This window comes from Eptatretus burgeri, chromosome 7 (assembly GCF_056783735.1).
Source record: "Eptatretus burgeri isolate ZD-2024b chromosome 7, Ebu_testis_v1, whole genome shotgun sequence".
Taxonomy (NCBI): Eukaryota; Metazoa; Chordata; class Myxini; order Myxiniformes; family Myxinidae; genus Eptatretus; species Eptatretus burgeri.
This window is the reverse complement of record NC_140967.1, coordinates 108,483,164-108,508,348: the sequence shown is the minus strand read 5'-3', so window position 1 is coordinate 108,508,348 and position 25,185 is coordinate 108,483,164. Positions and strand designations below refer to the sequence as shown.

Sequence of the window (25,185 nt, the reverse complement as noted above, 5' to 3'; positions counted from 1 at the left end):
CAACAGAAAAATAAACAATAAATAAATACATAAATTGGGGCCTTCAAGGTCAGGAGTCTTCTTGGGCTTCACACACCATGCCAAATCTTTCCTTGGTGCTGCGTGCTGTTATTGTTCATGGTGTACAAGGCTTTCATTTACAATGTGATAGAACATGCCTCTCCGCTTAATAGTTTTTCATCTCCTTCTTCATAACACTACAATTCAAGGCCTGGAGAATCATTATCATCCCGAGCCAGAAAATGGCAATCTTTGCCACAAGGCTTGATATTCCAGCACCACCGGCTGGCATACTGTTTTCTACAGGCTGTTACATCATCCACCTGTAAATACTCGTTTTTCTGGACCTCATATTTGTTGTATTGATTGGTACCCCCAATGATACTGTTTCTCAATGTATAGCCCATCAGGGGACAATCTGCATGCTTAACTGTCATAGTGAAGCTCCCACAACTCTTCACAACCTCCCACGTCTGTGAGGAGGGTATCTCAAAAAGTTATGGATGGATTCAGCCAAAATTTGGTGGAGAGGTTGGATGTGTGACAAGGAAGAATTGATTAGATTTTGGTGAAGATCCAGATCCGGACAATAAATTAAAAAAAATTTTTAAAGTGATTCTTCACCATTGAGAGATAGGACCAAAGAGGATATATTGCATGGTATCTCAAAATATTGTGGATGGCTTCCAGTGCCTTCAGAAAGTATTCACACCCCTCAACATTTTTCATTTTGTTGTGTTCAAGCCTGAATTTAAAATGCATTAAATTTTAAAAAAAGTTGTTACTGATCTACACAAAATACCCCTTAATACCAGTAAAAACATTTTTAGAATTTTTTACAAACTAATTCAAAATGAAAATATGAAATGTCCTTCATCAATAAGTATTCAACCCCTTTGCTATGACACTCCAAATTGTGCTCAGGTGAATCAAATTTCCTTGGAGTCCAACTTGATTGGAGTCCACTTGTAGCCAATTCAATTGATTGGATGTAATTTATAAAGAAACACACCTTTCTATATGAGGTTCTACAGTTGACAGTGCATGTCAGAGCAGAAACTCGAACAGGAAGTCCAAGGAACTGTCCGTAGAAGTCTGAGATAGACAATAGTGGGGGGGGGGGGAGGGTGAGGCCAGAGAGAATACGGCAGAAAAGAGAGAGACCATTGACCTGCCTGCGGTGAGAGAGTGAGAGACCCAAAATCTCAGCCTCACCGTGGAAGATACCAATGATCATAAATGCTTTGGTTACCACAGCAGAATACCAATCAAGAACAAAGAGAGCTTGAGCAAATCTGTAAGGAAGAATGTGAGAAAATCCCCAAATATAGATGTGCAAAGCTGATACAGACATACCCAAGAAGACTCGAAGCTGTAATCGCTGCCAAATTTGTTTCTACAAAGTCAGGGGGTTGAATACTTATTACCGCAAAACATTTCAGCTTTTCATTTTTAATAAATTTGTAAAAATTTCTAAAAACATGTTTTCACTTTGTCATTATGGGGTGTTTTGTGTTGATCGGTGACCAATTTTTTTATTATTTAATCCATTTTAAATTCAGGCTGAAACACAACACAATGTGAAAATATCGAGGGGTGTGAATACTTTCTGAAGGCACTGTACGACCAAACTTGGTGGATGAGTTGTGTAGGTAACAAGAATAAGCTGATAAGATTTTTGTTCAGGCCTGGATTCAGATCCGGCCTATCAGTGGGACAAAAAGCATTAACTATTCAGCCTGGCGGAGGTCTGTGCTCCACCGGACCACTCTCCAGGTTACTCAGCGTCTCAATCTTGTCAAGGATGTAATGTTTTTCTTTTCTCGGCACTTCACGTGATCTTTAACTTGTCACAAACAGTAGCCTCATCTCAGTAGCTCTGGTGATGGAATCAAACCGTCGAACCATTGGCTGTGACATCAGATTTAACATTATCTTTGGTATTTGTATTGCGAATCTACGGTGAGGTTTCATTGCAGGTGAGACTTTCAACGTGGTCTCTTTTACTCACCACAAACAGCAGGCTCTTCCTCCCGCTAAGATGGTAAAATTATGTAGTTTTATCTTGAAGTTATAGGATGTGAAAGAGCATGCGATCTAGAAAATCAGAATGAGTGATGCAAAAAAGGCAAGGATGAATATTAAAAGATGAGATAGACGAAGAACGAGATGATGGGACATCAAGGACGAAGCTTGAGGCGTATGGCAAGCTTACGGTCGAGGAATGCGGTGAAGAGTATGGTGAAATGTGTGGCTCTCCAATCGCCTTGGTCTGCCCACAGGCGCACCACAGCGTGGGGAGATCTCAGCATCACGTCACTTGCCACGGTGCTGCAGAATTTCACCTTCAGGTTGCTGATTTCTTGACTCCCCTCATACACTGCAACAAAGTTCCTTTTGCACTCGTTTGAATCGTGCATGTGGTAATTCAAGAACCTGAGGTAGAGCTGCGGGCAATCACGTGACATCCATAAGTGTTATTTGTGATCTCACATTTCTGCATAAGAAATTAAAAAGAAATCTCACATTGTCAGCAATATTCGAGAAAATATGATGAAATGTTATCTCGATGGCAAATAAAACATTGCACAATGTACATGGTCATTCATACATCTTATTATTCCCACAATATATCATTTACAAGGCAAATACCACCCATCGCTTCACTGATGGGAATACAAAGAGATGGGGAGGAGGGGGGGGAGAAAAAGAGGGAGGGGAGAGAGAGAGAGAGAGAGAGAGAGAGAGAGAGAGAGAGAGAGAGAGAGAGAGAGAGAGACAGAGAGAAAGAAGAGAGAAGAGAGAAGAGAGAAGAGAGAAGAGAGAAGAGAGAAGAGAGAAGAGAGAAGAGAGAAGAGAGAAGAGAGAAGAGAGAAGAGAGAAGAGAGAAGAGAGAAGAGAGAAGAGAGAAGAGAGAAGAGAGAGAGGAGTGAGGGGGAACAAGGAGGGTGGGGGAGCTCGGAAGGAGGGCAGATGGGGGAAGGAGAGGAAGGAGGGGGTGGGGAGTAGATGACAAATGGGGTTTCTGGGACACACATTCAAATGAATGGGGAAAAGGGGAAAACTTTCTGACTCAAGCCCCAAAAGCCCAAAATAGGACACTGATTTTCTCCCCAGATCTCCCCTTCCCTCCCATACAAGCAAATGTAAAATTGAGACTATGAAAGATTGAGACCTACTGATTAAAGCACTTTTTCCCTTTCATATTTTCATTCCACTCAAAGAGCGAACCAACGAATATTTGTCCATGTTCTACTTTAGGGAATAACTTAATTTTCTTACAACATTCATTTCCATCGAGTATATTCACAAATAATAACTTGGAACTTGGTTCTTGGTTTAAGTGTCTTTGTTGAGCAGAAATGAAATGATAAACTTCTCTTAATGCTCTTATTTTTCATGGTCTTTCCAAATTCAACATTATGTGTTATTTTATGTAAGTTTTTTCTCAAAATCATTCAAAGCAAGCCTTTTCATTTTCGTCAGACTGCTTGAGAACTGAAGCAAAAATGCGACTCATTTCCGATGTGGGACACACCCTGTAAACCCCATTGTTGTGTAATCTCACATGATGTCATCAACAGGAGGCTATTTATTACCAAAGTGAACTTCGTTCTAATTCAATCTTATTCAGAGAATTAAGTGTGATTAAAATGCTCAATAACAACTGCTTTTCCTTCATGAAAGGTGCTGTATAATGTAAGGCCAAAAAAAAAAAATGTTGCATTGGCGTAACGGGTCACTGAAAAATAGGGTAGGTAGGTAGGGATTTTTTTTTTAAATAAATCCCTCCCAAAATCTCCCTCGGCTCGAGTACCCCCCCTTTTTGTCGGCGACCCCCCCCCCACTCAAAAAAAAAACTAGTACAGTGAACCTTGCCTAAATCGAACTTGCATAAGTCGAATAATTGCCTAAGTCAAAGATCTTATCAAGTTCTCTTCTCTTTGTATTCTTTTGTTTTTACACCTTTAAATCTAAGCTATTTCTTCAGTCCTAACAGATTCGACTTAGACAAGGTTGACTGTAGTTTTTACAACAGCCAGTGGCGTACTGTCGTACATGGTAGACAAAGCATTGGAGGGGCAGAGCATTGGTCACGAACAACAGACGACATACTGATCGAGCGAGGCGCAATATCTCTCCCTCGTACAGATGATATGCAGAGCCGTTTCGCACACACACACACACACGAAGCGAGCTAAACTATGACATATGCATAGCGCAGCGTGCAGCGGGTTCTGTCCGAAACACTTCCGGGTTTTTGCGATCGCGATCGCAATCAACAAGATACTTGATATCGATAAAAAAAAACCGTAGGGTCAGCGGAATTTTTAGGGTCGGGCGGGTTACGCCCTGCAACCTTTTTTTTTTTGGCCTAATGTTGTTATTTTAAAGAAAATTCATAAATGTTTTGTTGTAGAATTCTATACCCTCATCAGTCCACAATTTTTTGGTTTTCTCTTGCTTTTATTGAATATCTGTTGGAAAGCTGACATAAGAGTATTACCTGTTTTGTTTTTCAAAGGGACAACCCACGCAAATCTACTCCTCAAATCAATAAAGGTTAAAGCATACTTGTACCCCTTATCATAATTGAGTTCAATTGAATCAGTGGACCAGATATAATCAACTTCCTTGGAATAAACTTGTCTTCTATGAAACTTTGTGATTATTGGTTTATGTAATTCATCAGCTAATTGCTCTTCAATCTTAATGACATCATTAGAGCCAATAAGTTTTTTGAATTTCCAAGCCCAAGTTTCAATTTAGTACTGATCATCTTCTTCACGATGAACCTATCAACTTTTTCTCTCAAGGTTGGATTTTGTATCAGAGACAAATTATACAACATTTCTCTATCGGCTTCATGTTTTTCTTCCAATGTGCAATTTCCATAATCATTATCGTGCCTCATGCACACTTCATCAACCCTATTGATAGGTTTGCTCCATGGTTTAGGATTGTCAGCCTCATCTAATCTTTTATTCAAGTTTGTTCCTGGACCACAGAAAGAATACCCTGGGAGATGTAATTCCCCTGGTATTCCGGTTATTGTAAATTAATTCCTGATCAAAACTTTTGCATATCTCCCCCTCGTTTGTGTTTGGTGCCAAATTCACTCTTTTTGAGCCACACACCGAACATGTACCTTTTTGTATAACCCAATTATTTTTACTTTTAACGTACGAGATAATTTTACTCTTGGTTTTCTTTTTACATTTTAGACAATAACTCATTTATTTATGTGAAAAATTCTGACAGAGTGCGAAAACCTTTTTAGTTTCCAATATGCACATTTGAATCTTAATTTTTAAAACATAAATAATCCTTTGAGATGTCTTCACTCTCTCCTCCATTTATTTAAGAAATTAAAAAAAACTTTAATCAAAGTCAATTACACCAACATCATCAATAATATAATCTTTTCCTTTCAATAAGAGGCGACCAGGGTTGCGTCAGGAAGGGCATCCGGCGTAAAAAAAAACCTGTGCCAAATCAGTATGCAGATCATAACGGATGATCCGCTGTGGCGACCCCTAACGAGAGCAGCCGGAAGATGAACAACAACATATATATATATATATATATATATATATATATATATATATATATATATATATATATATATATATATATATATATATATACAAAGTCGAAAACACCAGGGGGTTGACTCAGCCTGCCATCCTTCCGAGGTCGGCGAAATGAGTACCAGTTGTACTGGGCCCGGTGTATGGCCCGGTTAGAATAGGTTAAAATAGAATAGAATAGAATAGAATAGAACCCTAACTGCCTAACAACAATAAGTCTATTAACTAATTGTGATGGGTCATTTGGAAGAAAACTAATACCTGAACCAAGGATACTTAAAGCCTGAATAATGTGTTTCTCCTCATTCTTCCTTCTTTTACCAGATAGACTAACCCTATAATTAAGAGAGTCCAGCAGATCAATATATATGTTCTACCATCATTTATTTTTCATATCCAATGGTTAATCAAAATACTTTGATTCATCCCTCACAGTTGAACCTTGTTTTCCATCTTTTGTGAAAAGAAACTTTAATCTCAGAGTTAATTTAACAGGAGATTGAGCAGAACTCAAGAACCTTAATTCATCATTAAATATCAATCCCTTTTCTTGAACAAGATGAAATATTGGTGGTTGTTCTGTTGGAATGAGTCCTGCTTTGGTTTTTGAATCCGCTGAATTATTCATTGTTTTGAAGAGCCTTCACAATATAATCAGGGGGTTGATTAATCTCTTCCAGTTGTTGAAATAATCCATCATCGTATTCTAATTCTACTACATGCTCTAATTCTTCCTTCGTCATTTGACTGAAATGTTTTAACATTTGAAGTTTTGTCGGAGTATATTCTATTGTGGGAACTGTGGAAGCATCTATAATTTTTTCTTGGGAAGTTTTTAAAAGTGGTTTAAAAATTTTCTCTTGTTATCTTTCAAATGCTTTTTCACCCGTTAGTTTCCGTCTGTGTTTCTTCTTTATGTCTTCCTGTTGTTTTACAACTTTTGAAACCAACTCTTGATGCTCCTTAATTCTTCTTGCTCTTTCTTTCGCATCCATTTATTTATTGGAAAATATCATTCACTGAATTATAAAGTCAACAGGGAAATTTTCCTTTTCTTCATCATTAAATGAGATGTGTTCAAATAAATCCTTTTCTTTAAATATTTCATTCTTTATTAAAATTAATACGAGTTGTAATTTCTTCTTCATTAATACTTGTATCTCTGCTTTTCATACGTTTGTGTTGAGTTTCTTCATCAACATCAAAACTGAATGATAAAATCTTAACGCCATTACCACTCAGATGTTTAATAATTTGTCTCATTCCTTCTGGATTAGTTTCTAATATCCCAAGACCACCAGATTTTAGTTTCCTTAACTCACTCTTACAATGTGAATATTTTGTTGTACCAAGAGAAACCTCCTCAAATGTTTGACCTTCATTCCTCAATCGCATATGTTCCTCTACTGAAACATAGTAATAATCTTCACCTTCTACTTCTCCGGGTCTTATTGCTCTGGTTGTTGTTAATACAATACGAACTACATGGTGCTTTTTCAGCAAATTTACAATATTCTCATTTGTATTACCCAAGAACCTTAGTTCATGATAATTTTTTCCAGAAGCACATTTACCCACAGGATTTATAATAATAGTTGTCATTTATACATGTAATTGTTTATAAAATAAACAAGCTCAAATGAGCTAAGATCCTCGTCCTCTTCATTTTGACGTCATAAAAACGAATATGACGTCATTGTGATGTATCAGCTTTGCGATAAATTATCTGTGCTAATGCCCGGCTTGACTCCCGCAAACAAATTTCAAACAGCTTGCCTAGTTTCGGAGGTAATGGTAGAGGCGATTGCCATTTGTGCCGATATTATGATGTCAACTTTTTTCTCAGAAGAATTTCCAAAATCGAAGATGGTTACTGCCTGAGCGTGGGCTTTCTGCATATACCTGTCAAGTTTCACGAAGATCCGATGAAAACTGTAGGCTGTGAAACAAAATAGTCCACAAGAACAACAACGTGAGTGGAGATCCTCCATGAGGATCTCAAAATATATCTCATCTTAATATCTCATCTTGTTTCACAATAATATCTTGATATTTTTCAGTTGTGTGCTTCATACAATCCCCAAATTCCTTTTTACGACATGATGTAGAACAATTGTCTCTCCAAAAATTGTTTATATCTATTGAATTTAACTTGAATAAAATAAAAGTATGACCATTGTTTCTTATTGAGCGACGATGGAGTTGAAAGTATGATTGACAAAGATAAATACAATTACAAAAATAATCTCTCCCTCTTGTGTAGAAGCTATCCATTACCGTTTGGTTTCTCTCATTAATACAATCATCAAAGATAACGAGGTTCTTTTTTGATTAATCCAAATCTTGAGGAGAAGGTATATCATCCGTATTATCATGAAGAATACAAGTTATCGGCTTTGATTTCTTTTTATAACTCTGTGTATCACAAAATAGTTGTATTATATCTTCCATGTTGTAATCAATTAGTTTGTTTTGAAGTTTAAATAAACCGATTCTATCTTCTTTTTGAAGACCAGTATTAAAACCTTGTGAGAGTAGTTGATACTCAGGTTTAAAACTCGACCTTATGAAAATTCTTAAATTATCATAATCTAAAAAGTTGGGTGTAAGGAGCATCTTTAAAAGTAAACAGGTTTTTCCACATCCGCTTGAACCAACTTTGAGACATCTTAATGAATTTGGAAGATTTTTATGGTTGCTAAATTTTATCTTATTTTCCCAAATGGGTAAAAAAACCATTCATTTATATATTTGGAAAACAGGTTATTAATGTTTTTTATTGGCTTTTTTGGAAACTCTATGTTTTATCCGAAGTTCAGGTTTAATTTCAAGATAATCCATTGTTTTATGTATGCAATATCTTATGTTGATATTGCCCTGAAAATGACAATCGTTGATAATATAAATCGTCAATCCACGAAACATGGTCATCATTTGTTCCATGCAAGGGCCCTGTCACACCTTGACGTTTTAGCCAGCAATGGCAACATATAAAAAATGGATGTAAAACGTTGTCGTACGCTGAAATTTAGATTTTTTTTTTTTTACGTTTTGGGCGTATTCATAACGTGTTGGTCGTATGCATAACATATTAGTAATGGGCACAGAACATTTCGTTGTGTTACTGATAACTTTTACCAACGAATGCTTAGCCTGTTGTTGGCGTTCACAACCTATGCCCAACGATAGTTTAACTTACGCATAGCGCTTAATGTATTGCCGTCAAACTCGTGGCGTAGCCTGTTAAGAACCTGCCAGACGCCGATTTCAATCATAACCGCCTGAGAATTTGAAGTGTCAACATCACAGTCACATCTTGACGATTTTGCCAGCGTATTCCGGCCTATGAAAAATGTGTCTAAAATGCTAGGCGCACGTCAAATAAGGTATAGGTAAGTTGTGTATACGTTAAGAGTAGACTGGATAACAATGAAGTACGCTGTCATATTACGTGGTACGTGTAATACGTCGTGAAATTTCAAGCATGCTGAAAATTTTACGACGTACTAGGCGTATGGCTAACACGTTCCGCATGCATTGTCATATGTTGCTAGCACGCTCCGCGATCGTTTACACACGACGGACACACGTTACTTGTAGGTTACTCATTAGTCGAAACATATCAAGGTAATATTTAACATACCAGCAACCTAATTTTCAACCAATGGGTAACGTCCTTTTAACCTATGAGTAGCGTGCTCTGAACCTTTGTTTAACGTGCTTGAAACCTATGAGTAACGTGCATTGAATCTATTTGTAACTTGCCTTGAACCAATGACTAGTGTGCTATGAACCTATGAGTAACGTGCGTTTAACCTATGTGTAGCATGCTTCGAACCTAAGTATAACGTGCTTCTAACCTTTGAGTAACATGCTATGAACCTATTTGTAACGTATCTAAAACGCACATTGTCGTATGGAGACGAATTAGATTGACGTCTTCATGACGACCACAGCACTTACTGAACGTGTTTCTAACTTACATCTACCATGTAATGGCGTATTGGTAGCGTTAAGGGGAATTGGTATATACAAATGGGCTTCACAAGAGGAACCCATCATTGTTCCAGACTCCATGTTGAGTAGATGTCAATGCCAGTAGTATCAGTAGTAGTAATACTATTAGTAGCAGTTGGTGTGCTTGACAGAAGTAATAGTAGTAGTAGTAGTAGTAGTAGTTGTAGTAGTAGCATTGGTAGTAGTAGTATGTCTATGTCAGTCGTAGTATGTGAGCGTGATGGGGAGAGTGTGGGTGATAATGGATCCTCTTATCGTCCACGAATAGGAGACTACTTTGTGCCATTGTTCGATGTTCTTTTCGGCTATTTTTTTTCCTCATTCCCATGATGAAATATTTATTTGTTTTACTTTTTAAAGTGTTAAAAACGACGTTGACAAATGCCTGATGTACTAGTAATGAAGACAGAATGCTTCGATAACTTATAGATAAGTTATACCAATGATTGTTTATCGTGTTTTAGTCGTCCACAACCTATGCCCAACGATAGTCTAGCGTACGCATGGCGTAATAATTCCCAAGCATGTTATTCATAGGTTATAAATAAGTCACGGGTACCCTAAACATTACTTTGATGTGTTTCAATGTATGAGGAACTTTCAAGTAGCGTGTTGAGAAGTGTGAACAACATTCGTGTAACGTGCTTACAAAACGTTACTCATAGGTTAGATATAAGTTTCGGGTACGCGAATGTTACCTCTACGTGTTTCGACTTATGAGTAACATACAATTAATGTGAGTCAACGAATGCATAACATGCCTACAACTTATGGCCAGCGAAGCGGAACGTGTGAGCCAAACGCCGAGTACGTCGTAAAATTTCAAGCATGCAAAATTTTTTGGACAACCAAAAAGTACAACGTTTTAAACCAGCGTAATACGACCTATGGTAGTGTTTTTCAGCATGCACCTAGCGTACACATAATGTACCCATAACGTATTCGACGTGTGCCAGCGTTTTAGACAAATTTTTCATAAATCGGCATACTCTGGCTAAATCATCAAGGTGTGACAGCCCCTTAAAATGTAAGAAATGTAAGAAAAGTGTATTATCACCCTCATACTTTACATTCATTTCTCAAATCAACCTTGTAAAGTAATTCATTTTTGGTGTAAATCTCAAAGAATTATATTCCTTTTTGTATTTTTATTATCAATAATTAGAATATAATCACAGAACATACATTGTTTATAGGCTATTGACTCTTTGTTTAATCCCTGTCTTTCACATACAGGACAATTCTCAAATTTGTCATGTGGAGAATCAGGAAATTCAAGAGCCTCAAAATTTAGTAAACTATTCATATTTATAAAGTAAAACTTTACTTCAAATAAAATTCATCTTCAGTATCATCTTCGGTACTTTCATTGGTGCTTTCACAATCATCTATAAAACTACTTTCATAACTATCGTTTGAACACAAACTCTCGGTATCATAACTGTCTTCTGTTCCAGCAGAGATACTATCATCACTCTCATAATCTTCAAAATCTTCAGTTGAATAATTACTCATATTTAATTCTTTGAAAAAACATTACCATCTATATCTATATACTTTTTTTCATAACAGATTCAACTACGACATTTTTTTTTTAAAGGAAATTTTAAATTGTCCTTAACGACTATTGAACGAAATGTCATTTCACCTGATATATTACCATCCTTTATTTCATCAGGATTTATATCTTTAGCGTTGTTGAAAAAAATACAAATTTCTCCTTGCATATTACAGATGGTCTTATCTTTTCTTTCTGAAGCTTCATCCATGAGGTTTTTCTTTTTTGATACTTTTTTTTGTTTCATTGCTTTTTCTAGTTTTGAATATATTGCCAGAAGGAGAGGAGAATCTTTTGTTGTAGCTACTTTAATTGATGTTCTTCCAGATATACTAAAAGCCCTTCCACTGAAGGAAATTGAAGAACTCATATCATTCACCATCATTGTTTTTATCCAATAGTTGTTATATTTATCTTTATTCAATTTTACATCCTCGACATATTTCTCAGTGTCTTTTGCAAATGAAGAGATTGATTGAAAGATGTCTTTTGTGTCTTGATACATTGTATTTATTAAGTGAAAAAAGTTGGAGGATAAAATGGTTTTAAGCACAGATTCACCTATAAATTAAATGGAATTTTCATCAAGAAAATTTTATTTTTAGCAAAGTTTTGTAATGTAAATATGGTGAATACAACGTACAGCAATGTTTGTTATCATTAATATAAATGTTAAAAAACACCTTCAAACCAACAAACACACATTCAATCTTTACAGGCAAATATCTCCACTTGATAAAGAAACAAAACATTTTGACAAATGTGATAATGATATTCTTAAAAAAAAAAAAACTCCTTCAATCACGAAAGCACAACAACAATGAAGAAAGGGAAGGTGCCACTAAATTCTCCGTTGAAAACACTGATTGGGCATTTAAAGGACATATAAAAATAAGATTGTTTCACTTTCAAGACCCTGGACCATCTTCAATCATTGAAGCTGTTGATATGGTTAAACAAAGTATTGAAACTATAATTAAAAACACATTAAGTGAAATGAAAACTTTTAAGTTTTATATGGGAGTAAAATTGAATATGGTAAGAGAAGGTGATGAAACTACTCCCTATATGAGGAGAAACCCTCACTTTATCTCATCATTTCAAGATTTTGTAAGATGTGATGTTTACGATGAACTCCAGAGACAAGAACAAGATGTTGATAACACTGTAGTTGGTAGTGGATTTGCTGTTACAAAAATAATCTTTTTAGACATACACATCTTAAAATCAGATCCTCTTCAAGCTTCTTTCATTGATTTACCAAAACAGATAAAACTTAAGAAAGCAGTTGTTAATATTCAAAACAAAGATAACAAATGTTTTCTATGGTCTGTTCTTGCTCACTTACATGCTCCACAATGGAAACCTGAACGGTTTGAACATTATAAGAAAGACGAGAATACATTAAATGTTAAAGATTTAAAGTTTCCAATGTCATTGAGAGATATTCCGAAATTTGAGTAAACTAGTACGTGCCCTACGTGCGTGGCTGTACGTGCATGGCCGTACGTGAAAAAAAAACTTTCAATGCGTGCTAGAAACAACAACCACACAGGCCGTTCCTTCGCTCTCGCGTGCCCGTACGTGCATGGCCGTACGTGCGTGGCCATACGTGCGTGGCGGTATGTGCAAAAAAAAAACTTTCAAACAAATTCACAGGCCCTTCCTTCGCTCTCGGAAATGACGACTGGATTGGGGCATTGTGTTTATCTATAAATGCGCATAAGAAATCGAGAAATTATTAGAATACAGTAAGTCGTCACTATGCGGAAGTCCGTACGATGTAACCTGTAATGTAACCAAAGAAAGTGTTCTTTCCCCATCCGCCACGTCTACACAGCAACGTGTCCTGTCATTGGTTACTAAATAACGCCCTTTCCCCATCGGCCACGCTTACGCAGCAACGTGTCCTGTCATTGGTTTGGTAAATAAATGGCCATAACTTGGGAAACACTTATACGATTAATATCAAACCTTGAAAACGCACATACTCAGGTCCCCAGCAATATACCTGGCAAGTTTCAATTAGATCGGACCAGTGGTTGTCGAGAAACAGCGGTCACAGACACACACACACACACACACACACACACACACACACACACACACACACACACACACACTGCTGGAATTATAGATAGAAGAATAATCTATCTGTTAATTTATATGGATTAACGGATAGAAACACAGTTCAGATATTAAAAATTTCAAACAACTATAAAAATGATGAAAGACACATTGACCTTCTCTACTTTCCCTCAAAGGAAAAATCACATTATGCTTTCATCAAAAATTTCTCGATTAACCAAATCACATCTATATAAGAGAAAATGTAAAACGTATCCTTGTAAGAGATGTCTCAACCCCTTTCACACAAAATAACGATTTAATCAACATTCGAAATATTGCAGTATTTAATAAATCAACCGTAATCAATTTATCAAAAGTAGGTTCAAACATATCATTCAAACATTTTAACAAATCTATAAAACATCCGTTTGTGATATATGCTGATTTTGAAAGTATCCTTGAAAAGATAGATACTGTTTCTCCTAATCCAAATAAATCATACACAATAAATATCAAAAGCATAATCCTTGTGGTTTCTGCTATTATATGAAATCATCTGTTGGTAATGAATACAACAAGTTGGAACTTTATAGAGGAGAAGATGCCTCAGAGGAGTTTGTAAGACAATTGGAAAAAGACTGTATAAGACTGAGAGATATAATGGTTAAAACCTATAAACCAATGTCATTAACAAAGGGAGAGAAAAAGGGATTTAGAAAGAACAGTATCTGTCATATGTGTGAGGAGAAAATTGAGGGAGAGGTAAAAGTTTGTGATCAATGTCATCTTACTGGAAAATGTAGAGGTCCAGCTCATTCCCGTTGTAATCTTAATTTCAAGCCCCCGAACTTTATTACTGTCTTTCTTCACAACAATGCTCACGATGACACACATCTATTTATATATGAACTTTCAAAGACATCTGGAGATATTTCGGCCATTCCTAACACAGATCAAAAATACATCTCATTCACAAAAACAATTCATACATCCACCATAACCCATATCAGATTTCTTTGCACATACAAGTTTATGGCAAGTCCATTATCTCACTTAGCATCAAATATTAAAAACTTACCAAATCTTAAATCACATTTCTCAAATGAAGAAGAGAATGATCTCTTATCACAAAAGGGAATTTATCCGTATGACAACATGGATTCATTTGAGAAGTTTAAAGAAACACAACTTCCTTCAAGGGAAAGTTTCTATTGCAAGTTGAATAAAACTCATGTTTCCGATGGAGATTATGCACAAGCGAAAAAGGTTTGGGAGAAGTTCAATAAAAAGAATCTTGGAGAATATCATGATTTGAATCTTAAAACTGATGTATTGTTATTGGCTGATGTGTTTGAAACTTTAGAACAGTCTGTCATAATAACAAGCTCAAATGAGCTAAGATCCTCGTCCTCTTAATGATGACGTCATAAAAACGAATATGACGTCATTGTGATGTATCAGGTTTGTCATAAATTATCTGTGCTAATGCCCAGCTTGATTCCCGCAAACAAAATTCAAACAGCTTGCCTCGTTTAGGAGATAATAGTACAGGAGATTTCCATTAGCGGCGATATTATGACGTCAACTTTTTTGTAGGAAGAATTTTCAAAATCAGAGATGGCTACTGCCTGCGCGTGGGCTTTCTGCATGTACGTGGCAAGTTTCACGAAGATCCGATGAAAACTCTGGGTTGTGAAACAAAAAATGTCAAAAATAGGAATGACGTCATAAAAATTCATGTCATCTTAGTGATGTATCCCATGTGCGGTAATTCATATCTGCTAATGCCCTGTTCGAGTCCTGCAACCAGAATTCAAAAAGCTTGCCTCATTTTGGAGATAATTTTTTAGGCGATTTCCATTCGCGGACATATTTTGACATCATAATTTTTTTTCCCCGGAGGAATTTTCAAAATCGGAGATGGTTACTGTCTGCGCAAGGTATTTTTTACATATATATGCCAAGTTTCAGGAAGTTTCGATGAAAACTGTAGGCTGTGAAAAAACAAGCTCAAATGAGCGAAGATCCTCGTCCTCTTAATGATGACGTCATAAAAACAGATATGACGTAATTGTGATGTTTCATGTTTGCGATAAATTATCTGTGCTAATGCCCGGCTTGATTCCCGCAAACAAAATTCAAACAGCTTGCCTAGTTTTGGAGATAATGGTATCGGCGATTTCCATTAGCGGCGATATTATGACATCAACTTTTTTCTAGGAAGATTTTCCAAAATCAGAGATGGATACTGCCTGCGAGTGGGATTTCTGCATGTACCTGGCAAGTTTCACGAAGATCTGATGAAAATTCTGGTTTGTGAAACAAAAAATGTCAAAAAACTGGAATGACGTCATAAAAATTGATATGACATCAGTGATGTATCGCATGTGCGGCAATTAATATCTGCTAATGCCCTGTTCGATTCCCACAAACAGAATTCAAAAAGCTTGCCGAGTTTCGGAGATAATTTTTTTGGCGATTTCCATTAGAGGACATGTTTTGACGTCATAACTTTTTTTCTCGAAGGAATTTTCAAAATCGGAGATGTTTACTGTCTGTGCAGGGTATTTTTACATATATTTGCCAAGTTTCAGGAAGTTTTGATGAAAACCGTATGTTGTGAAACAAGCTCAAATGAGCTAAGATCCTTGTCCTCTTAATGATGAAGTCAAAAAAACGAATATGACGTCATTGTGATGTATCAGGTTTGCGAACAATTATCTATGCTAATGATTCCCGCAAACTTTTGACATCATAATTTTTTTTTCTCGGAGGAATTTTCAAAATCGGAGATGGTTACTCTCTGCGCATGGTATTTTTACATATTTACACTAAGTTTCAGGAAGTTTCGATGAAAACTGTAGGCTGTGAAACAAAAAAGTCCTCAAGAAGAAGATGAAGAACAACAATGTGACTAAGACTGAGAGATCCTCCACGAGGATCTAAAAATTGTTATGGATTAGACCCCACTCACTATTACACAGCCCCGGGTTTGGCTTGGAGTGCCATGTTAAAAATGACAAAACAGAGTTTGGAATTAAACAGTGACAGATATGCTTTTAATGATAGAGAAGGCTAAAAGAGGAGGAATATCTCAAGTATGTTCCAAGAGATATGCTAAAACAAATCACAAATATCTTCCTGATTATTACAAGACTGAGGACAACTCTTACCTTATGTATTATGATGCTCACAATTTGTATGGGTGGGCTATGTCTCAATCTTTACCTTATGAAAAACTTAAATGGGTTAAAGAAAACCATTATGAAAAAGTTTTACAAGACATTGTTGTCTCCTCTCAAAAAGAAGTGGATGAAGCCGAAGTTGGATATTATTTTGGGGTTGATTTAAAATATCCAGAAGAACTTCACCACAAACATAAAGACCTACCTTGTGCCCCTGATAAACAAAGTCCAAGAAAAGAATGGTTTAGTGATTACAAACAGTCATTTCATATAAAAGATAAATCTCCAGAAAAACTACTCACTACATTAAATGATAAAGAAAGTTATGTTCTGCATCAAAGGAACTTGAGACAATATTTATCTTCTGGGTTGAGAGAAGAAAATTCATAGGATTTAAAAATTTAAACAGTCATTGGTAAAAGAAGTGTATTGATTTTAATACAAAAAGGAGAACAGAAGCAAAAACAGGTTTTGAGAAGGACTTTTATAAATGAATGAATATTGCTGTATTTTGGAAAGATTATGGAAAATGTTATGAATCGACAAAACACCAGACTTGTTACATCTTGGAAACAGGCTTCAAAGTTAATTAATAGGCCAAGTTTTGAGCGAGCAGAGGTGTTTTCAGAGAACTTTTGTGCTATTCATTCAAAAAAAGAGAGTGTTTAAATGGATAAACCTATTTATATAGGAACATCAATTCTTGACGTGTCAAAGTCGTTAATGTATGACTATTACTATAGTAATTTAAAATCAAAGTACAAGGATAATGTGTCATTGTTATATATGGATACAGATAGTTTTATATTAGAAATTAAAACAAGTGATGTATATGAAGATATGATTTATAATATTGATTTATATGATACAAGTAATTATAAGTCAGGTGATGTATTATTTTCATCAAAAAATAAAAGGGTTATTGGTGAGTTTAAAGATGAGTTGGGTGGGAAGGTCATGAGTGAATTTATAGGATTGAGATCAAAGTCTTATGCTTTTACATATATTGAAAATAATAACATTGAAAGGTGTGATAAGAAGCTAAAGGGAATAAAGAAAAATATAATCAAGGAAACAATAAACTTTAAACATTATTACAATTGTTTAACCTTAAAGAACGAAGAGTACAGAAAAATGAATACAATAAGAAGTTATAAACATCAATTATACAAAGAGATAAATAAGAAAGCATTCGGAGCTTTTGAGGATAAAATATATATTTTAGAGAATGGAATCAATAGTCTCCCTTATGGTTATAAGTATAAATGTTGATATTGGGTTGGGAATTTTAACAGGCTACTGCTGTCTTTTTACTGATTTATAAATGATAGAACCAAGCAATAACCAAACCAAAGAGTGGAGATGTAATCAGCCTTGGTATTTAAATGGGAAACATAAAGAATGTGAGAAATATCAAATAAGTCTTATTGAAGAAATAACCGGGGTAAAAGTAGAGAAGACAAATAAGCGGATAAATTTAATTCCAAATAAGTTGGAGGAAGTAAAGAAAAAAATAAATATCCTTGAATGGACTGAAAACTTTGATGGTTATCAATTGAACAATGGAAAAACAATTTACTACAATCTCAAAATGATATGTGGCTCAGGAGGTGGTCAAATAAGGGCATTAAGAGAAGTTTATCATTTCATTTCTGCTCAACAAAGACACTTAAACCAAGAACCAAGTTCCAAGTTATTCTTTGTGAATATACTCAATGGAAATGAATGTTAAAAGAAAATTAAGTTATTCCCGAATGTTGAACATGGGCAAATATTTGTTGGTTCGCTCTTTGAGTGGAATGAAAATATGAAAGGGAAGAAGTGCTTTATTCAGTAAGTCTCAATCTTTCATAGTCTCAATTTCACATTTGCTTGTATGGGAGGGAAGGGTATAGGTAGGGATAAAATCAGTCTCAATTTTACATTTGCTTGTATGGGTGGAAAGGGGATAGGTGGGGAGACAATCAGTCTCCTATTTTGAGCTTTTCGGGCTTGAGTCAGAAAGTTTTTCCCTTATCCCCCATTCATTTGAATGGGCGTCCAAGAAACCCCATTTAACATCTACTGTGGGGGAATGTAAGGCAGCATGATGGGAGCGGAATGGAAGGCAGCATAATGGGAGGAGAAGGGAAGGCAGCATGAGGGGAGGGGAAGGGAAGGCAGCATGAGGGGAAGGGAAGGTAGCATGAGGGAAGGGGGAGGAAGGCAGCATGAGGAGAGGGGGAAGGGAAAGCAGCACAAGGGGAGGGAAATGGAAGGCAACATAAGGGGAGGGGAAGGGAAGGCAGCATGAGGGAAGGGGAATGGAAGGCAGCATAAGGGAAGGGGAAGGGAAAGCAGAATTTGGGGAGGGGAATGGAAGGTAGCATAAGGGGAGGGGAAGGGAAGGCAGCATAAGTGGAAGGGAAGGCAGCATGAGTGAAGGGGAAGGGCAGGCAGCATTTGGAGAGGGAAATGGAAGGCAGCATAAGGTGAGGGGAAGGGAAGCAGCATGAGGCAAAGGGAACGCAGCATAAGGGAGGGCAGCATTTGGGGAGGGGAATGGAAGGCAGCATGAGGGGAGGGTGATGGAAGGTAGAATAAGGGAGGGGAATGGAAGGCAGCATAAGGGGAGGGGGAGGGGGAAGCAGCATGAGGGGAGGAAAATTGAAGTCAGCATAAGGGGAGGGCAAGCGAAGATACATGAGGGGAGGGGAATGGAAGGCAACATGAGGGGAGGGAATCGAAGGCAGTGTGAGGGGAGGGGAATAGAATGCAGCATAAGGGTGGGAAGGAAGGCAGCATGAGGGGAAGGGAAGGCGGTGTTAGTTGTGGGATGCAATATGACGTGTGGGAGATGTAGTTTGAGGGGAGGGGGAGGCAGTGTGGGGTGTGGGAGGAAGCGTAAAGTGTGTGATGCAGCATGATGTTTCGGAGGCAGCATGAGGGAAAGCGAAGGCAGCATGAGTGGAGTGGTAGGGAAGTCAGCATAAAGGGAGGGAAGACTGTGTAAGGGGAGGGAAGTAAGCATAAGAGGAGGGAAGGCAGCATGCCAGGCCATTACTGGGGCAATAAAACGTGTGCAAATAGCAACATTTTCTTGTTATCGACCGTGTTCTATATAACATCAAGCAGGAGCATTTAAAAATTAAAACACATGCTATTTACCTGACAAAGGCCTGCCTTCATCCATGCCCCCCATCTCCCATATGTTCCTCCAATCCAACCACCTCATGGTCCATGCTAACAGTGCACATGCATCGGCGATGTACTCTTACGTGGAAGGTGAGGATCCATAGCAAGACTGTGGTAAGCGTAGTATGGTGCGAGTGTTTCGAGTTGGTTAGATTTCCATGTAACAGGGATGTGTCAGAGCAAGTCATTTGTAATACATGTGACACTGAGGAGGCATGTGACACAGCGTATTAATTCATAGACAGGGTAGAGATTAATTCTGTCTGTATAAAAACCTCTTGTTCTCGGTGGGGCGAGGTGAGGCCTTCCCATTGCAGAAGCACATCTGTCACATATGATCAAGGCCAATTTCAATCTATCTGGCCAGTGTGTGCCAGCCATGGTGCCACATTGCACTGTAGAGCCCAGAAGAAAAGGTGTATCAATATTTTTATTGGGACCACCCCCGTGAAGGTAATCGAAGAGGAAGAGAATGAAGCTCTGACCGGGGAGTCCACGGAGAGAACAAGGAGAGTCTTGTGAGGGCAGGGGAGTCAGTGAGCCCTGTGCAAGAGAGAGAGAGAGAGAGAGAGAGAGAGAGAGAGAGAGAGAGAGAGAGAGAGAGAGAGAGGACATGAGGGAGTCCACGAGTGTGCACATGAGTGGAGACTGGAGAGTCCACCAAGAGAGACTGGTGTGCAAGGAAGATGGAGTCCTCGCTTGGAGGATAAGCCTCATGTGAGTTTTTACCCAAGCTGGATCACCATGTGCTTTGGAGGGGCCTGGAGGTAAAAGGACAAAGGAGACCACATGGCCAAGTGGAGACTACTGCTCATAGCCATTTGACTTCTGGACACCATCAAGTCCTACGTTCCCCCTGCACACTGCAGAAAAAGGTAATTCCCACTTGCATGATTGTTTGTTGTACAAGTGTGATCGTGACACCTAATGGGTTTGTTTTATGGTTTATTTCTTCCATTGTATGTAAGTTTGCAAATCCCATTCTCCATTTGTGTCTTTTCGACTTGTTTGGTTTGTTTCGTTATTACAGTGTCTTGTCGACCCTCTTCCTTGTGCTTCGCTATCTAAAAAATAAATCCTTTAAAAGGTAAGAGCATGTTTCAGCCATCTGCTTTCTGTGTGGGCTTGCCATCGTTTCAGCTCATTTGGACGACCTTTGTAAAAGTCAAGTAACATTGGACGCAGTGCCTTAAAAGACCGCTTGGACCATCTCTCGGACCATAAGATCCTGGCTCTGAGTATTTCCATGTCGACGGGATACTTGGACGTGACAATACTCATCCTTTCACTCGCACACATGCACGGATTTCCCCCACACCCGTACTACATGGTGGCACGTGCCGCGTGGCTTCGATGCCACAGCACGTCCACTCCCCACGTGCAGAAGCACATGGTTTGCAAGATGGCTGCATAGTCTCCTCCACAGCGCAACGCACCCCTGGCACAGATGCGAGTTTGAGTTTGGTCCGCGCGCCTACAAAACCCACGCACAGCACACACGTAACCAAGCATGCCGGCACGCACACACCCCACGGAGAGTTATTTGTACCAATTTGTACCACATCCATGTGTGTTGCTTGTGTACCTCTTCATTTTCAGCAACTGCCGACTATTAATATTTTGCAGCAACGACGAGTGTATTTATGTTAATATGATGTCCTGAAAGCAGATCGCACAAAATGGTGAAAAAGAAAACTGTGAACGTAATTGCCGAGAATAGGACCTCTGTGGCCTGTATCATCATGGCTTACAAAAGCAGGTTAAAGAGCACAGCGTTGCACTCAATGAAGTTTCACTTTCTGCACATTCCTTAATATTTTCTTCACTAAATTTAATGGACCGAACAGAAGAAAACATAGAGGCAATACCTCTGGGTGCTCACCTGGTTGCGGCTGGATAAGATATCTGGGGAACCACTGGTAGTTATGGATGATCCACAAAACTATATAATGGAGAAGAACGTGAATACCTATGGATTTTTTTTTTAATGCCATGAACAAACCTTGGTACATCACGGGTGATGAAGGTTGTGGTGAAGTTTCATCAAAATTGTGTGTATTGTTTCTGAGAAGAAAGCAAATACCTCTTTTTGGGGGAAACCAAGCTGTAAACCCCCTCAGACCCCGATTTTTTTATTCTTTTTTTTGTTAATGCCGTGAACAAACTTTGGTGCGTCATTAGTGATGAAGGTTGTGGTCGTTTCATCAGCATTGCATGCGTAGTTTCAGATAAGAAAGAAAAAATTAATAAACAAAGGTGTGTTACGTAATTAATGAGACGTTATTAGAACTGCCACTTTATAACTGCTGGCAGTGATGGCCGGGCACCAAGACGTCCTGATTTGATCGGACACCTGACCCTGACCCATGACGTTTTTTTTATTATTATTCAATTGAATTTAGAATGGGATTAAAATAAATTCAATTCAAATCAAATGGAAGACCCAAATAGGTACAGTCCTGTATTGGAGTCATCAGCAGGAACCCGAACAAGGAAAAAGCAAAGATGAAGTCATCAGGAGGAACCTGTATGGGATTCACATTTTATCTGATACATTTTGAGGTTAACATCATTCACAGCAATCCTTTAAATTGTATTATATTTTAGGATTAGCTGACACTGTACAATTGTGTGTTTGTGTGTGTTTTTGTTTGTATTTGTGTGTGATAGAATTGTTAGGAACAGTTGTGTGTGACAAGATGTGTGTTATATCCACGTCCGTGGTTCGAATGTACTAACAGGAAATGTTATGAACCCGACACCTCTCAAGCAAGGATGTTCGCAGAGAGTTTGGTCGTACCCGGGAACTGGGTGGTGCCCTGATGGTCCAGTAACAGTCGATGGGTTCACTGTCACCGGCTTTCCCTTCCTTTGTAACTTGTGCTGAGTCGAGAATTCCCTCGGAGCCAACGAACAAAAACTTGCACTCTGGGGGGAAAAGAAGAAGACGAAGAGGGTAATCGAAAGGTGGTTTATTTATCACACGTTCATCCGGATCCAGCAACCAAATAATCAATCAATTATTTTCTATTAATAAAACGGAAATGTGTGTTAACGGTTTCCTTTTTTTCAAATCAAGACGAACACTAAATAATTGGGACTCGACAAGTTCACATTGATCTGATGTTACCCGTGATGTCATTATGATGTAATGTATGGTCTTTCGACTGTCGATGTGTGTCAGTCATATACCTCTGTGTTCATTTTGTCTCGTCCGAGAGAGAAACCTGTTTGTTGGTTTGCGGGCACCAGCAGTGACCACTATTTTTGTTGTGTCTGTCTGTCTGTCTGTCTGTTTGTTTGTGACTCTCTCCAGAGCATAGCTCCGTGACGTTTGATGCGATATTGATGAAACTTTGACACAAGCTAGATATCATGGTCTAGTTGTGTCTTTTTGTATGAGGGGCATCCCACACCCCTTGTGGGTGGAGCCACGCCCACTTGAACTTTTTATGTATTGGTTTGCGGGCGCCAGCAGTGACCACTATTTTCGTTGTGTCTGTGTGTCTGTGTGTCTGTGTGTCTGTTTGTTTGTGACTCTCTCCAGAGCATAGTTCCGTGACATTTGACGCGATATTGATGAAACTTTGACACAAGCTAGATATCATGGTGTAGTTGTGTCTTTTTGTATAAGGGGCGTCCCATGCCCCTTGTGGGCGGAGCCACGCCCACTTGAGACTTTTTTTTTCTTCTCGCAATTTCATTTCCTAGAAGTTGTGTGTAATGTCCATAAGGACAACGTAAAAAAATCCAATTTGATTTGGTAAATTTTGATGGAAGACATAGGGTTTTACGGTTGGGCTTCCGCAAAAGCTTCCACTAACTCAATTGTACCTATCGTGGCATTGTTCAATAATGCCCACGAACCATCGCCACCTCCCGGCTAGTTAACTTTTAAAATCTATTCGCTCCTGGCATCCGCATTGAAAAACTTCAGCAATGTCAGAGCCAACCTGACTTTGTTTACCTTTCACCTGTTTGCACAAACAAACAAAGGACTTTCTGGAGAACTTCAATGTTTATTCAAAATCTGTAAATAAACATGAATTTGAAAATGGAACATTAAACTTTGGACATTCCTGACAAATTGTGAAGAAATAGTACTTAATGATTGTTATTCATATTTCAAGGAGTCATTTCTAGTTGTTCTCACCTGAGAGAGGCTTCATGATCAGACCAAGATGGCTGAATTCTGGATCTGAAAATAGAACATGTACGTGTTTCCGATTATTTACATGAATAGCAGATCGATCACACAATCAATAGAACACTTGTCACAATAGCTGTCATTTTGCTCCCTTTATCGGAGCGAAGGTATGTCCGTTGCTCTTTTGCTCAGGTGAAGCGTTACCTTCCGCAGGTGAAGGGTTACCATCCGAGATATCAGCATATCCTTGCTTCCCACGGTGTTCAATATACTTTGATCAATATCCTGTTGATTTTTGCCCATTGTTATACCTGTCAGCCAATGCAAAGACACTTGGCTTTTTTTTGTATACAATGTCGAGGCTCGTATAAGAGCTCATACACAGAACGTATAATAAGGGGAGCAGGAGTCAAGAGGGGCAAGAGAGGGAAGCGCAAACCAGTGGGGAACAGGCACATGAGGAGATCTGTGGAAGTGAGAGGGATGGGGTGGGGTACATGGGGTAAACAAGATGGACATTACAGGGACTTTAAGGAAGGAAAGCAGGGGATATGAAGGAGGTGGGTTTGGGGTGGATTAACGGGGGTAAAAAAGATCATGGTTTTGGATGAGGGAAGATAAGAGGTGGTCGTGAACAGCTGTTTTGAAGACCTGGAGCGAAGAGTAGGATTGAATAGAGTGGTAAAGATTGAATAGAGTCAGCGACAGGCAGCAAAGAAGGGTGGAGTCAGCAGCCAACTGGGTGGAGAACGGTGGAGTCACCAGCCAACTTGGTTGTCAAGGGCGGAGTCAGCAGGCGAATGCAGAGATCGATACCAGTGGTAAACATACAGGAGGTAGGACGAGCAGGAGTGATGAGCAGGAGCAACGAGCAGGAACTGGATGAGCAGGAGGACAACAGACGGCCTCTCGACACGTCCTTTATAAATCCTGCGGTGCAGGGCGGGGTGCCGCCCCGGAGCGATGCATTGTCACCCAAATTGGGTGCTCCCATTAGGACCCAGCCAGCACACGACGCAGCTGTGATGACCTAAAGCGGCCTTGCTTTACATCCGGCGAGACTATTCTGAGCTGCTGTATCGTCTCGCTCCGAACACCCTGACACAATCGTCCTGCACCAAACTCCCATGCCGTGTCCTGGTGACCAGCCGAGGGTCACGTCGGTTCTGCATGCCTGCCCGGGTACCCCCAGTGACCCCCGGTTAGCGCTGGTAAATGTGCTGCTTTGTCCATATGCCATGCGGCCTGAGCGATCCTGGCCGTACAGCACGCCTATGCTTGGCAGCAGCCTCGCCAGGGCGGAGGGGTGAGAAGATGTCTGCTGTCCGTGGGAGACACCCATGGCCGTGGTGGTGTGCAAAGACCGACGATAAGTTGTTGTAACCCATGCGCAGACCTGAATGAAGAGATGTGCTATGCATGCCCTATACAGTGCGCGCGGGT

General features: G+C 38.8%; 1 protein-coding gene across 2 annotated transcripts in view; it reads right to left on the bottom strand.

The window, feature by feature from the left end:
* LOC147024067 (neuropilin and tolloid-like protein 1) overlaps positions 1-25,185 on the bottom strand; it is a 110,475-nt gene that overhangs the window by 10,085 nt on the left and 75,205 nt on the right. For both annotated transcript variants that reach the window (XM_085890239.1, XM_085890241.1), the window contains exons 6-8: positions 23,749-23,793; positions 22,396-22,523; positions 2,216-2,447 (exon numbers count right to left, since the gene is read on the bottom strand). In XM_085890239.1, coding sequence (XP_085746365.1) covers positions 2,216-2,447; positions 22,396-22,523; positions 23,749-23,793 — 405 coding nt within the window. The remainder of the gene's footprint in view (positions 1-2,215; positions 2,448-22,395; positions 22,524-23,748; positions 23,794-25,185) is intronic.